The 16,381-nt window shown below is 34.1% G+C and overlaps 1 protein-coding gene and 1 non-coding gene across 3 annotated transcripts; both read right to left on the reverse strand.

Annotated features, from left to right (window-relative positions):
• Positions 1-1,587: 1,587 nt before the first annotated feature.
• LOC115951078 lies at positions 1,588-1,783 on the reverse strand. Its single transcript, XR_004083214.1, has one exon. It is a non-coding gene; the product is annotated as a U2 spliceosomal RNA (small nuclear RNA).
• Positions 1,784-2,816: 1,033 nt separating this feature from the next.
• LOC115950827 lies at positions 2,817-6,020 on the reverse strand. Of its 2 annotated transcripts, none has more exons than XM_031068081.1 (4): positions 5,838-6,020; positions 5,574-5,735; positions 4,182-4,430; positions 2,817-3,332 (listed from the first exon to the last, which is right to left on the reverse strand). In XM_031068081.1, exons 1-4 carry the CDS (start codon positions 5,907-5,909, stop codon positions 3,054-3,056), a joined length of 762 nt encoding a protein of 253 aa, XP_030923941.1. In that variant the 5' UTR covers positions 5,910-6,020; the 3' UTR covers positions 2,817-3,053. The 2 variants fall into 2 exon arrangements, with proteins under 2 accessions (XP_030923941.1, XP_030923942.1); XM_031068082.1 differs by having other exon boundaries at positions 5,574-5,728; positions 5,838-6,003.
• Positions 6,021-16,381: the final 10,361 nt, after the last annotated feature.

Genomic DNA, 16,381 nt, shown 5'->3' on the forward strand with positions numbered 1-16,381 from the left:
AAGTAACCTATTCTCCAAGTTGCAAAACAGTCTAGACAGATTTTAAGGCATCTCCGAGTTACCTATTGGAAAATAGGTAACTCATTTGATGGTCTAGTGTCATGATGCAATTCGAATTGCTCTTCTGATAGCTGGCCAAGCAGATCAGGACCCATCTTGGTGGCAATAAAAGTTAGTAATTTATCAATACATGATCCTTCTTGGTGGCAATAAACCAATAACAGTTAGTAATTTATAATGCATGCATTCCCATCCTCTTACAAAGGGGAAAAAAGTATTTTACCTCACCAAAAAAAAAAACTTTTTTAATAGTGCATATTTGCATAAGCAGTAAATATTTTTAACATTTCATCACACCGGATATCACTGATTTCGTGCATTTTTAGGAAATGGTGTAATTTATTTTTTATTTATATTAGTTATGCATTTTTAAAAGTTAGAACATTTGCATCAATTTATCTAAAAATTTTCATTTATTTTAACATAATAATCTTTTTTCTTTTTTACGCGATTACTTTTCAAAAACATTCTCATCAAACCATCTATATAGATTCTATTTTATATAAATAATATTTTTTATTCTTCTTTTTATTATTATTTTATTAAAATATCTCTTATCTAACGCGTCTCCTCTCCATCCTCAAACTCTCCACCTCTTCCTCATCCCTAACCCAGAAACTCAACTCTCTGCATCTCTCTCGCATTTCAGATTCGTCATCTCTCTCTCATCAGCCTTTCAAATCTCTTATCTCTCTCTCCTCTCCTCTTTCTCTTCTCAGTTTTCTCTCATCCAAAACCCACACACAGAGATTTCCTCTAACCTCTAAGCTTGCTCTCACTTTGACACCAACCTCTATACATAGCGATGGCGACAAGGCTACTCTATATTCGTCAGCGATGGCGTACGTGAGCCTCCGACGAGTTGGGTTTGGGTTTATGGTTTTTCATTGAGGTTTATTTCGGGTTTTCTGTTTTTAGCTTGATTTTCATTGATTTTGGGTTCCATTTTTCGTTGATTTTTACTTTGATTTTCAATTTATTTTTTAGCAGTTTGATTTCTTGTTGATTTTGGGTTCGGTTTTCCGTTGATTTTTTGTTTGATTTTCCATTCGATTTTTCTTTGAAGAGAAAACGAACTGGAGATTAAAAAAAAGCAGTTAGAAACAAAGGCTCAGCCACATTCAGTTAGAATTAAAAATAATAAAATAAAAAAAAATTAAAAAATAAAAAAAAAATAAAAAAAAAGGAGTTGAAAACAAAGGGTAGCAGCACGTACACAACGGATTAGAAAAAAAATTTAAGAAAAAGAATAGGATGTCCGAGACTGTTTGCACAATTTTCTCCAGAGAAAAACCCCCGAGCCCCACCAAAATTCTCTCCCCCACCCTCCAACCAAGCATTAAGGCCCAAACAGAGAGGAACTCGTATTGCATTTTTAAGGGTTAGGGCAGTGCCATTTTAAATTAATATTAGGGCCCAATAATAATGAAACACGAGCAGAAGACTAAAGCCCAACATACCCAGCCCTAAAGGTGAATCCCCATCCATTTATCTTTCCACATAATAGACATCTTTCAACTAAAATTGGTGGGGTGCACCAGGCCCGAGCTTTAGTGCAACGCTTGGGCGACGCTTAAGAGCCCCAGTAGCAAGCTACTGTGGTGGGCCCTTCCCCTCAAGAAATAAATTTAATATCGTGTGACCCGATGGGCCACATATCAGATATTAAACTGATAAGAACAGATACTACACTTGATCTTAGCCAAAAGGCCGAGAAAGGTATGAATTGTAACGTTGCTTGCTTCTTCTTTTATCAATCGTCTATGCTTTGCTCTTCTCTCACTTACTCCATGTGGGACATAATGACTCCCAAAAGAATAGTTGAAACATATGAATCTCCTTTCCCAGAGTCCCAGGTTCCGAACACAGTTACACTAGCTTGACTTATTCAATCGGCTTTTAGGATTTATTGATTTGTTGAAAAGTAGCTAGCAATGTTCATGTCTAAAGCAAGGCCGATTCAGTGCGGGTACACTGTACACTGACATCCGTGGCTGTGACAAAGAATGGTAACATAGCCAGAAATCATTTGGTTCCTTTGGGCTCTTCATCAAACTCGTTACATCAGTTGCCCTCTTTACTTCCTGCCTTTCACAGCCTTGAATCTTCTTCGGTAATAACCTTATTTTACCACAGTTGTTTTGAACCGGAAATGTGAAAGGTTCTTTCTTATTTACATCAAGCTCTGCATCATATGTGAACGACAATGGACAGTGTCATAAGGTGTTTCATGTAACATAACACAGTCCCGCTGGTAGCATTTTTCAGTTTTTTATAATCATGTAAGTGGTTTAGTTTCTCTACATTGACACATGGGCTTACCTTTAAGAACATTAGTCTACTTTCTTTACCGACGCACTGAATTCATTATTGAGTCTGACCGTTGTGGCTTACGAATTTGTTCGATGCATTGGACTGTGCTAAAATTCTTCTTGTGGCTTACAAAATGATTAATTGTTGTTAAGCTAAGAGAGCAATCTGCAGATTAGAATGGTGTGGCTGAAACCAATATCGGAGTCATAGGCTGTCTTGGGCTCAAGGCTCACCCAAAGATCTCAAGAAAGATCGCATATTTTCACTAAATTTTTTTTTTTCCCTACTTTATTTTTCATAGATTTTATAAGATGAGCATCCAATCACCAAAAATCAGCAAGTCTTGTTGCTACCTTCAAGCTATGGTTTGTCGGTGAAACAAGAAAAAAAACCTTCACCAATGACAGGAGATTATCCAACATTAGAACAAAAGCTAGCCCCACTGATATACAAAGACTAAGAATCACATTAGTCCAAACAAATCATACATTGGGAACATCATATATGCACTTACGAGTATGATGATATACATAAACAGCAAATTACATAAATCCCTACCCAGAAGTGGGTGCTTTATTCGCAGGTACAACATTTTTTTTAAAGTCAAAATACATTAATGCCATTACCACAAGGATTGCTCTGAAATAATCTTTACAAGAAACTGCTTATTGCTGCATTGTCTAATTCTGTGTTTGTGTACTTTGGCAAGACCAGGGAGTGCATGTGGGATTAGCAACAGATATCTGAACCCTTAAAACCTCATGAATAGCTCCTCGCTGAAGCACTACAAGAACCTCTGGTTCTTTGGCCATTGCAAGATCTGCCAGAGAGACCCAACAAGAATGAGACTCATCCCGCATACGAAAGCCATAAAACCATCGGCCAAGCTTCCACCATTTGACACACACTTGGCGCTCTGAAATCTTGCAACTTTGAAGTGCTTCGATGACATACTCACCCTATCAATTATGAGTTTTAACATACCAAAATCAAAATCAGGATCTTGACCATCCAAAGCTAAAGCTAGCAAGTGTGAATCACATAACCAGAATAGTACTCAAGGATTGAAGCACGAATATAAATAGAAATGCAAGTACCACAAGCATGTACATTAAGTTTGATAAGCAACTGACCAGCTTGGCATCTTTTGGTTCATTAGTTCTTAGCATTATGTATACTAAAAGGGGCTTGAGCCCATAACTAAAATGGATTTTCTACTGCCACATCCAAATCTCCAGATGGAGTTAAGCTTGGTCCGTATTCAACATTAAATCTTCAAGATTTGGTTTTTGCAGTTTATCTTAAGCACATCACAAGCCTAGTAATCAAAATCAGTTAAAAAATTTGAAACTTATATTGAAACCAGAGGTAAAAAAAACCTTGAATGCCTTTTTCTTTTAGCCAGATTACCTGATTATCTGGTATACATTTTATGTTGCCAATGCAATCAAAACCATATGAGGAGGGTTTCTCATGAAATGTGAAATAATCCTAACACACAACTTGTAATACCCAACATATTATCCCAGTATTTCATTGAAACACCCAACCACCTAGCATGAAAATATTTAAGTTCTCATAAGTTGTTAAGACAAGTCTGTATTTTCTCACTCTAGTTCCTACCAGACATAGCATTGGTCAACGGTGATGGCTACTTGGATTCAATTTTGAACCCAAATATCTTTATAAAGTTAAATACCCTTAGTTCTCTTTACATTACTAGGTGTTCGCATATCTCAAAATAAACATATTAGTATTACATAGAAATTAAACAATCCAGAACAATGGAAAGGCCAAGGAGTAAATACCGGCACTCCAAGCCAATGTATGCAGTAATGCAAGCCAACCAAATTAAGCAGCACATTGCACTTAGGTTTGAACAGGAACATTTGGACATCCTTAAAACCAAGCTGTGTGGTCGACAAGTCTTCAATTGCTTTCAGATGGTCTCCAACCTCAAGTGATTCAGTCTGTGAGCATAGTTCCACAAACTTGGCAACAGCAGTAGCATTCCCTGCCACCTCTTTGTGCCTCTTTATGTAAAAATCTTTCCATCCCTTCAGCAATTTTACATCTTTTTGGATAAGTAAACATATTTATTAAGAGCGCAAAGGGGTGCAACCCATGTACATAGGAAGTATGAAAGAGATGCAGCAAGAATCAAGAGAAAAAAAAACAAAGAGATTGCAATTTAATATGACATTATTTAAACTACCCAAGAACCAACATAAAAGCATGAGAAAGCTTGATCATGATCAGAAGGCATTAATGATTAAATCATATGATTTTGTTTCAACACCCCCCCCCCCCAAAAAAAAAAAAGCCAAGGATGAGGTATCGTTTAGAATGAAATCACAAACACTAAAAAGTAAATATACTTTTGGTAAAGTATCACATTTTAAACCACAAGTTAATAAACAAATTAGGATTTTCTAAAGATCCTAGGGTAACTCCACCATTAATTTCTTAAAAGTCTAAACGGTTCAGAATTTTTCATGTCATCAACATCTGGAAAACAAAATAATACCACTTAATGCTTGTTTTAAATATGGAGTAGTTCTACATATATAATCTTTTTCACAACTAACGTGGCAAGTTCTTTTTTATTTTTAATTTTTAGGTAGATAGTGGGAGAGGAAGACATGCGCATCCCAAATGATGCCATTACAACCAGGCTATCACTTGAATTCCAAGTGGCAAATTCTTAGTAATTGTCAATTAACCCACAACTTGCCTAAACAATTTTGTGAAAAAATTTCTGTCTAGAGTCCAGACTTATTTATCATAAAATGGTTATGATTTTAACAACTCCACACTTAATGAACCAAACTTGTCCCATGTGTTAGAATTATGGTTATGATTAAATTATGAATGAAAAGTTTTGTTCCTTAGAAAGGAAAAAAAAAATTAGAAGAGCCTCTAAGTTATTGCGAAGAGGCTAGTTTATCATAAAATGGTTATGATTTTAAAAACTCCACACTTAACGAACCAAACTTGTCCCATGTGTCAAAATTATGGTTAGATGATTAAATTAGATCATTTCCTAAGAGGAAAATCAATAAGAGGAAAAAAAAAAAAAAAAAAAACTCAATTATGATGAAATTATTAAACTGGGACAGAAATGTTTTCATTATCGAATAATACTAATAATAAAAACCCAGAAAATAAAATTGGAACATGGACAATTGAGGTAGAGAAACCTTGGAGATAGGGGCATTGATGACAGTGGAAGAAGAAGAAGAGGCATGGAATAGTGTGAGAGAAGGCCATCTTTCCTTTGCTAGAGACTCCCATATGGAATCAGACCCCCACAACTCCCTCCATAACCGACAGCAACTACCCAAGGCACAAACATCTGATACCTTCAATTAATTTATAAAATAAAAATAAAAAATTTAAAAAATGAAATGATTATATTTTCAAAAAATTGAAAAGAAAAATAATTTGAGAGTTGAAAAATGAACCTGAAGTAGTGAAGCAATTTTGAAGGCAATATCGTCTGGGATCGAGGTTTGGACACGCTCCCATTGCTTCATGGCTTTCTTCTGCGGTGGGAAATTGGAAAATTGAGAATAAATGGAATGAGAATCATCCAATGGAGTTGTGACACGTGAAGGGAGCCAGAGGGGCAAACGGGATGTTCGGAACGGAACGGAAGGCTTGCGTTAAGAAGTGGGCAAAGGAGCTGACTATAGTTAAGGATCGTACACGCGACATCCTAGTTTTTGTTAGCGTGACACTGACAGTGTTTACCAATAAAGGGTAAAAATAATAATAACTAAATTATTTAATTCTTATCAAAATATTATTTCTCAACAAAAAAATTTTATATTAATGAATAGTGTGCTTTAATATATATATATATATATATATATGTATGTATGTATGTATGTATGTATGTATGATCTTATGGATTTATACACCGACTAGGCAAAATAACTTGTTTAGAGCATTCACATCAATCTACTCAAAAAAAAAAAAAAAAAAAAAAAATCTACTCAAACTTTTAACTAAACTAAACTAAAAATACTTTAGGTTACGTTTGGTAACTATTTTTATTTTTTATTTTCAAAAAATTGCTTTTGAAAATATAAAGAAAAAAAAATTTCTTATATTTTTTTAAAGTAAAAACATGTTTGGTTAGTTGAAATTAAAAAAAAAAAAGTTTTTTGAAGAAAAAAAATAGAAAATACTATAATATATTGTTATTAGGATTTAAACTTTAATACTAACTCATTAAATGAGATAAATTCATTAAATTAAATGCGTATTTTCATTGACTTTTGAAAATAAGAAACTGAAAACAGTCTTTTACATATTTTTAGTTTCTTCCATAAATTGAGTTTTGAGAACAGTTTTTTTTTTTTTTCCGTTCATTTTGGGTTACCAAACAAGCTTTTTAGTCTCAAAAATAGAAAATTGTTTTTGGAAACAGAAAATAAGGGGAAAAAATAGTTATCAAACATACCCTTACTTTTTCTAGTTTAGTTATCTATTATTTTTATACACATACATCAACCTTAATACTTTATCGATAACATCACCGATTTACCTCTGCACCCACCAAAAACACCACCGCACCACCATTGGTCTACTGCCTCAATCAGTCGAAGAGAAAGGAGAGACGATCTGTTGAGGAAAGAGAGGGAGATGAGAAAGAGTCAGGCAGGGAGAGAGAGAGAGGAAGAGAGAAGAGAGATACGAGGAGAGAAAGTCTAAAATTGAATAAAATATATATATATATATATATCTTTTCATGTAGCGATGATAGAGCCTTACTACACATAACAATGAAACTATACTCGTTAAAACTTTAGTTAATTTAGTAAAACTGATGCATGCTTGTTTTGGTTTAGTTTAGAAAATTTTTTGTTGAAATATTAAATTAGAGAGGCTAATGTGAATACTCTTTGTTCGGAGGCCTTTTTCGGTTACTCGGCCACATGTTGTCCGCTAGAGAGGTGAGCTTGCTAGGCTCAAGTTGTGTTTGGGGAGTAGCGTCCAGAACTCAACATTGGGTCATGCGGTCCAATGGCTACCAGCGTACTTTTAGGCCTACAAAACCATAAAACCCAAAGTCTAAAAATCACAATAACGGTTGAATAAATATATAATATATGTTTGATATAATAGCTTTGATTAATAGTTGTAATAATTATTGAAATAAAGTAATATGTATATAAATGTGAAGTAATCATGTACTCAATGATGTAAATTTAAAGATATGGAAGTAAAGTCATTTATCTTTGTATGGTTTGTAGCTCCAGCTATGTAGCATCAGTGGGCTGATAGCATTCCAGTAGAATGACTCCAACGATAGAAAGGCAATTTGCCATGATTACTACAAGATGGGTGCAACTGAAGGGAGAGAGAGTATGTTCAGCTGTGTGTAGGGGCTGGTTAAGTTTGCCCCTCTTATCATGCACTTAAATGAGTTTCCCCATTGATAATGCTCTTTTAGTTGTTGTGAAATTATGAATAGTGTTGTCTTCCATGAGAAGAGCTTTTGTATGGAGTATTTGTGCCTTCTAAGAGAAGGGTTTTTTGTAAGATGGATTTGTGACTTCTAAGAGAAGGGCTTTATGTAAGATAGATCTATGCCTTCCATGAGAAGGGCTTTGATATGAGATCTTGGTGCTTTCTATGAGAATGGCTTTAGTAAGAAGTTTATGCCTTCTATGAGAAGGGTTTTTAATATGAGTGTTTGATATCTCTTGAGCAGTAGGGAGATGGTAAAAGATATAGATGTTTTGTGGGATGTAGTATTTGTAATATGTATGATATATGAAAGTATGAGAGGTATGGAGGTTATATATAGTAAAATATGAGATTATAACTGTTGGAAAAGTTGTAGAGGTTGCTTTCCAAGAGGAAAGATTTTGAAAGAGAAAAGTATGGAGATGTGTTTAGGTATTTGGAGATAGGAGCAGTAAGATAGATGTATTTTCTGAACATGGAGAGTGAGAGAATGAGTATGAGAAGAGTAATGGTGTTGTAGTGTGTTTAATAATGTTGTTAGAATTTTTTGCTAGAGGATGGATGAGGGCTTATGAAGACATTTATGAGCTAAGGGCTGAAGAGTTTAATTTCTAATTTAGAAACTAAAAACTCAGAAGCTCAGAACTTCATTAAGAGCTTAAGAAGATAATTAAAGGGAGAAAGAATAGGAAAGTTTATGAGAGAGTTCTTCTCCATTGGTGTGTCCCCTTGAGGTGTTGATGAAAGGTTCAATTTATAGCTAAGTTTAAGGGGGGGGGTTTTAGCAAATAATTTCAGCCAAAATTTATCCCAATTAGCAATGAATCTTTAGAAAATCTATCTTAAAATTTGACAAAAAAATTGTATGTCTAGCTTTAAGGTATTCTTGCTATTTTGGGTAATAACTGCTGGGGAAAAAGCAATAGAAAATAAAAGTATTTTAACATGAAAAAGATAGTTTCTTTAGTTGGTTTTGGTTTTTAGCCAAATGAGGAAGAATTTGTAATTTCAAGGCTACTGGGTTAACTGTTACATCTGTTTTGAAAAAGTTGTCCTAGCTGTCAGGAAACGCTATGACAACTATCATGAGATAGCTATCACAGCTGTCATAAGACAGCTATTGTTTGGGCCAGAAGCAGATGAGGTTAGATGTCAGGCTGATGAGATTTGAGCATTAAAAGGCTGATGATATCACTTCCAGTCAGGTGTCAAGTGTTGAACACACTGCTGGAGTTCTGCTGGAAATATTTCCTTTTTTGGGTGTTTGTGTTTCTAGTCTAAGGTTCTATTACAACACATTTTTAGTAAGTAATAAAAGGATTGGTTGATAGCTAAAGAAGCATTGGAGATCTAGTCAAGGTCTTATTGTGTTGTGACTTAATCTTGGTAAGCAAGAAGAGCATTTAATGCTTTGCTATGGCAGCTGGTAGAGAAATATATGGTTTGATTGTGGCAAACAGCAGCTAAGTATTTAGAGATATCATAAATATTCTATATATTTGGAGATTAAAGATAGCCAATCAGATTAGGCCATGTGCTTAAGGTGGATTTTAGTTAAAAGTAGTAATAAGATTTATGTAGAATAATATAATGAAGTTTCTAAATTTGTATAGGATTAGCTGGAGGTTGAATAAATAGTTATTTTTTTAGCATTTAGATAGTTGAAGATATTGAGTATTTGTTATATGATGAATATTAAGTTTTAGGAAAAGAGCAATGGAGAGTTTTATCATCTTAAGTGCTATGTGATAAGAGATGCTTACCATATGTTACCCATTACACACAGACTCGTCAGAGTTTAGGGAGTTGGAGAAAACACACAAAGCAACATGTTTCTTTATCAATTTTAAACCGCTGGAGTTTTACTAAACATACCTCTTGACCCTCCAAACCACAACTCCCAAAGCTTCCCTAAAGAGACTCATAAGCTTGGATCATAAGCCGAAGATGAGATGATGTACCTTAGGTTTTGTGTGAATATGGGCTTTTTTTGAAGAAGCCGCTTGCATGAGTGTAAGAGAGGTAATATGGGCCGTGAGTTTTGATTCATTACTTGAGCCCAATCCATATGTTGATATTGATGATGTCGTGAAATTATGATCCCAATTAATGAAGAGAAAATGTGGACCATAAATCCGCCTCTTGAAGTAAGGATCTTATGGGCCATGTGGGCTCAATCCATGAGATATAAGCTTATTTTGGGCTTTAAAGAGTTTTACCCAAAAAATAATAATATGTTGATGTGGCATGAGCTGCCAATGAAGTAATGCCATGTGGGGGCAAAAAAAGAGTCCTCAACACTCTTAGAAGAAAATTCTCTCCTTATTTTGCCCTTTATATCATCATTATTGTATTAATTAATTGTATTAATTTTCTATCTTATTATCAAATAATATATACATATAATTCTATATGTTCAATGTACACATTTTTCAAAGAAACTGCATACTTGTATACATTCAACACGTGCAATTTTTCAAAAATGTACACAAATCTATATATTCAATGTACACAAAATTTTGAAAATATGTAAATAATTATATATATATATATATTAAATGTACATATTTTTCAAAAAATGTAAAAAATAATGCACAATGTACACAATTATCTACAATGCATACAATATTTAAAAGAATGTACACAATTCTGTACATTTAATATACACATTTTTCAAATGAACACAATTTTTCACATTCAACAACATATACAATTTTTCAAACAATGTATATAATTCTATATATTCAATGTACACATTATTTAAAAATGTACAAAATTTTGTATATTGAACATAAATATTTTTCAAATGGATAATTACATCCCCCTACTTTGAGGTTTGGGGAAATGACACTCCATCCCAAACCTTAGGTTTGGATAATTACACATTATGCACAATATGCTTATCATATCGTGCATTCATCTTTTGATATACTTCACAAAGACCGGATCATTTAGTTATTTTTGCGCAAGTCTATTCCTTCTTTTTGTGTGAATCTACAAGCATTTATAAAAACTAAGTATTAGACTATTACTAAATAATTAAACCATTGGAATTTTCTATGAAATAAAGTAGCTTATCAAGGGATAAAATCTACTTATTATGCTTAAAAACTCACCTGCTCAAACACACTCCAATTACACTCACAACCACATGCACTACAAGTCAAGCTCAAGATTATTATAGCTAACTGTTGCAAATTCAGAGTTAAGCTCCCATACAAACTCCACCATTCAGCTATGTTAAAAAAAAAAGCATGAGTAATAATATATGATATATCATAGAAGTCAAATTTTTTATTTGTAAAAAGTGTCATTGTTCTAGTAATTTTAAGTTAGACATAAATGCTTTCTTACCTGGAACCCTTGTCTTTTATGATATTTTCCCCAATGGAATGCCAAAGAGTCCTTCAGCTTTCTTATACATGGATAGCTCAAGCATGATCTTATCCTAAATTTCGGTTCTAGGAACTAGTCTTTCTATACAAGCATATAATCCTGTTGTAATTTCTTCATTTTTCTCTATCTTAGAATCTAAATAAAAATACTCTAGATTCAAGAAATGACCCACTGCATACAAAGGCTGATGTAGTTGACATTCCCATCTCTCATCAATGATTTTAAAAATATTTGAATACCTTTCTTCATTCTCATTAAAAGCTTTTATAATAGCTTTTTTGGCCCTATCCATTGCCTCATATGTGTAACCCATAGCTGGTTTTTTCTCATTATCAACAAGGCGAAGAACTTGAACAAGAGGGCCCATAACTTTAAGAGTGTAAACTATAATATTCCAAAAAGAATGCATCATAATTGTTTCTATTGCTCGTTTAACATTTGCTTCCTTTGCCCATCTACTACGAACCCACTCCTTAGAAGTAAACATGGCCTTAGGTTACGCTTTTGCTTATAAATGGATTATATTGTAAGATATGAAGCGCAAAACCTAGTTTTCCCAGCCCTAACCAGCTCTCTTTGGTTTGTGTATTCTCTCATCATATTTAACACACTCCTATGGTTGTAGATATATCTAGTTAATTGAATGGCTCTTTTCAAAGTTTTTGCAATTCTAGGAATTTTTCCAATGTCCTCCAATATAAGGTCAATGCAATGTGCAACATATAGAGTCCAATACAAATTTGACCTTTTTTCTTCCAACAACTTCCTAGCCAACACATAATTAGATCTATTATCCGATACTACTTATACTACATTAGCCTCCCCAATTTGATCTAAAATGCATCAAGTAATTTGAAAGTTTTTTCCCCAATTTTCATAAAAGATGATATATTAATTGACTTCACAAACATGGTTCTAGATGGGCAATTCACCAAAAAGTTCATCAAGGTCCTATTGGTTCTACTAGTCTACCCATTAGACATAATAGAACAACCATGTTTCCTCTAAGATTCCTTTGATTCCTTGTGATCACTCAATAACTCATTTGTGTAAGCCACCTTCTTTTTGAGAATTGGAACTCTTAACTCATGGTAACTAAGAGGCTTCATATTTGGACCATACTGCCTAATAGCTTCAATTGCCCATTTAAATTTATCTAAGCAAGCATCATTGAATAGTATACCGGCTAGATAAAATAGCCGACCAATATACTGACAAGCTTGTGCTCTTTTCTCTTTGTCAAATTTATCTTTGATGTTAGTTTGCTTCATCTTACCATGTTTCCTAAGCTCAACCACTTTTTCTGGCTTTAATGTCACAAAAGAATCTATGAGACCTTTCAATTTTTTAGAATTTGACATTAATTTCACAATTTTCACTTGGGTGCTACTGCCAACCCCTCTCCTACTGCCAACCCCTCTCCTACTAGAGCATGATTTTTTCCCTTTTTGGATAACTTCTTCTTCCTCTACCTCATCATCATCTACATCCTCAATTTCAATCATATTATCTATATCATCAAAATCAGGCATCTTGTCATAATTCTCCTTCTCACTCATATAATGTGCAAGCTCTTCTCTAACATGATCATGACATTTTAAACACTTTGTAGTGTTTTTAAAATTTCCCACTCGATGTTTCTTTACTCTATGTATCCCTCCCTTTTTGACTTTATTACAAAAGAGTCAAGTCACTGAATTTTTGTCTTCAACATTAGCTAAATAATTATATTTCCATCCCGGATCTTTTCTCTTCCCATTATCTAAAGTCATTCTACATATATAAAAATAAAACCAAATACAATACATTTAATATGATTCTATATTAAGCTAGCTATGTATCATTTACTATGGTTTAAGCTCTAAAAATTGAGTGAAGTAATGAGTTCGAGAAAAGGGAAAAATACAAGAAAAGAAAATAGAGAAAAAGATAAGGGAGAGTTGTTGTGAGACAGTCGGAGTCTGAGAGAGAAGGGTAAAGGAAAAAAAAAAGTAGAGAAAAAACAGAGAAGGAAGAGTTGCTGGAGATAGTCAGAGTTTAAGAGAGAAGGGTAAGGGAAAAAAAAGTAGAGAAAAAACAAAGAGAAAATAATTGCTAGAGACAATCAGAGTCTAAGAGAGAAGGGTAAAGGGGAAAAAAAAGTAGAGAAAAAACAGAGAGGAGAGAGTTGTTGGAGACAGAGAGTCCAAGAGAGAAGAGTAAAGGAAAAAAAAGAAAAAAAAAAGAGAAGAAATAGAGAGGAAAGAGTTGCTGAAGGCATTGAGGTAGTGAGAGAGTGTAAAAAAAAAAAAATACTAAAAGAATAGAAAAAAAATTACCTAATGTTGGTTATCTGTTGGCAGCCACTGGCCCACTCTCAATGGACCCTCTCTTCCAAACCCTAGAAGAAGAATGATCAATGCTTTGCTCTGAAAGTTGTTGAAGAAGAGTGTTTCTCGATATTTCTTTTTGGATCTTTTGTTTTATGCTTATTTTTTTTATTAATTTATTTGAACTAGTGGCTCACAGCTCTTCCCCACTAAGGATAACAAGTTTAAAACCAACCTTGCACCTCTTTAAATTTAGAAAACATGCCATTAGTGGCTTTGAAATGCCCAAATTTACTGAGGCACTCGCCTCTTGCATACAAATTATGCATGGGTGAGCGCCTAGGCTCCAAAGGCGAGCACCTCACTAAAGGCGCCTCGCCTTAGTGCCTTTAAGGCGCTTTTCTAGTGCCTCACCTCGCTTTAGTGCCTAGGCGAGCACCTGGAGCCCCTTTAACTACATTGTGCCACCCATAAGCCATAACCACCTATCAACTGCACAACCACCACCCACCACCCACCATTTACTACACAACCATCGCCCATTGCACATCCAAGAAAAAACCAAACCCACCCACTACACAGTCACCACCCACCACAACTAGCCACGATCACCACACGACATAAATCAAAACCCACATTTCAAACCTAAACCCAAATCAAACCCACATTACAACCGAAGACCCATTAGCCACAATCGAAACCACTAAGACCCACAATCACAACCGGAACCACCGCAAACCAAAGCCATACTCGCCGAACCACCATAGCCTATAACCAAAATCAACCAATAACCACCACAAAATCCAACCTTTCAAACCCCAACTCAAAATCCAAAATCCAACCTTTCAAACCTTTCCATAGTAAAAAAACAAAAAAAAAAAAAAAAAAAAAAAAAAAAAAAAAAGATGAAAGGGAAGGAACAATACAAAGAAGAGAGAGAGAAGATGAGAGGGAGAGAGGGAGAAGATGAGAACAACAGAGAGAGAGAAGCAAACCTAAGGCTGAGTGAAAAGAAAAAGGCACGTGTGGGCTTTAATAAATTGTCATTATTTTATTATAACACTATCCTCTGAATACGTGCTTATGTGCGTGCTCAGAGGCTCTTCTATTTTGTTGGGTAATGGTTAATAATTCGCATCTATTATAATTTAGAAATATATATTTTTTATTTTTCAAACAAATAAAAATTATAAACTTTAGAGATAAGCAGTAACTGTAATTTCTTTTTTGAACGTTTCAAGGAAAAAAATCATAAATTTTATGAATTCTCTTTTTGAATTCAAAATGAAATTTGTTATTTGACATTTATGATTTCATTTCTAAATGAAGTTACCCTTCATTAATAATGGTATTTTTGAACCACATAAAAATCCAGTTGAAATAAGAGAATCATGTTACATATAGTATAAATTTGGCTACAGTGAGCTACTAGAGATGGCAGTGCACTATAGCTAGGTGTCAAATTTTTTAGCATTTAAGAGCTCTGATGTAGGAGTATTTTTGTGTGTTGGTTGTTAAATTTGGTTTTTTGACATTTTTCGCATTCTTGATGTGAATACTCTTACTATAGCTCCAAAGTGATAAAAAAACAATATTTTATTCCATTTCTCTCTCTTCTTCTCCTTAAAATACTATTTTCTCTTTCTTCTTTCGCTCTTCAGCCTCCGTTTCTCTCTCTTTTTTCTTATTTTTCTCTTCTTCTCCTCTCTTGCCTACCTCCTTCGACTCAAACACTCTCAGCAAAATGCATTGAGATTAGGATGGCTAAGATTGGCGATGATGTGGACGTGTTGTGGAGGTTAAGAGCGGCAACGGTGTTGGCATTTAAGGTTGTTGGGTTTTGTGGCTTTTGTGGGTTGTTTTGTTGCTGATGGGTCATTTTTTGCTGTTGGTGGTGGTGGATCGTTGGGGTGGATTTATTGGTTAGTGGGTTTAGTTTAAGATCGGGTTGTGAGTTGAAATTTGATTTTGAGTTGAATTTGGGTTGCGATTGTGGCGGTGGGTTGTAGGTTGCAGACTTGCAGTTGTGAGAGACCGCGCCCTCGGCCCGTTTTATATATAATGCCGGGCCAAACCCACGTGAATGTGTGGAGTCGTGTTGTTGCCTCTCAAAATGGAGGTTCAACTAATTATATTTTCCCTTTTAAATTAAGGGTTTTACAATGAAGTCGTCACTTATTTAATTATTGGAAAAATAAGAAAATCATAATTGAAAAATTCCTCATTTTATTAATTTGAAATTGAATTTACATTGATTCTAGGAAAATTACATGGCTTTGGTCCTAGATACAATCTAAGATAAAGTACATGACTTTGTTTCCTAGTTACAATCTAGAAATTAAAAATTACATGGATAAGCATTTGATCTACTAACCCTTGATTTAAGTTCGGAGGCTATGTTACAAGGTAGGAAGGTGTTAGGCACCCGCCTTGCCCGGTGAAACCGATCTTCTAGACTATAGTGGTCAACATTCATATCATATCATCCAATATGTCAATCAATTTACATGTTGAATTTAATGTGTGTGCATGTGATAAACCCTGATTCAATTTATCAAGCATTGCATTTGGATTAAAAAATAAATTATAGTGAATGTGTGTGGAATGTGCTAACTTAGATTCAAAGATTTGAAAGAATTATTAAACAAACATGTTTTTCATATTTTTGGTGTGGATTTAAGATTAAATCTAGTGATATGCATGAACATGTGATAAACAACTAAAAACATGTAAAAAACAAATAGGAACAATTAAGAACATTCAAACATATTCAAGGGAATTTAAATAATTAATATCATGCTTTAATCCTAAATTCCATCATGGCA

The sequence above is a fragment of the Quercus lobata genome, chromosome 6 (assembly GCF_001633185.2).
Source record: "Quercus lobata isolate SW786 chromosome 6, ValleyOak3.0 Primary Assembly, whole genome shotgun sequence".
Taxonomy (NCBI): Eukaryota; Viridiplantae; Streptophyta; class Magnoliopsida; order Fagales; family Fagaceae; genus Quercus; species Quercus lobata.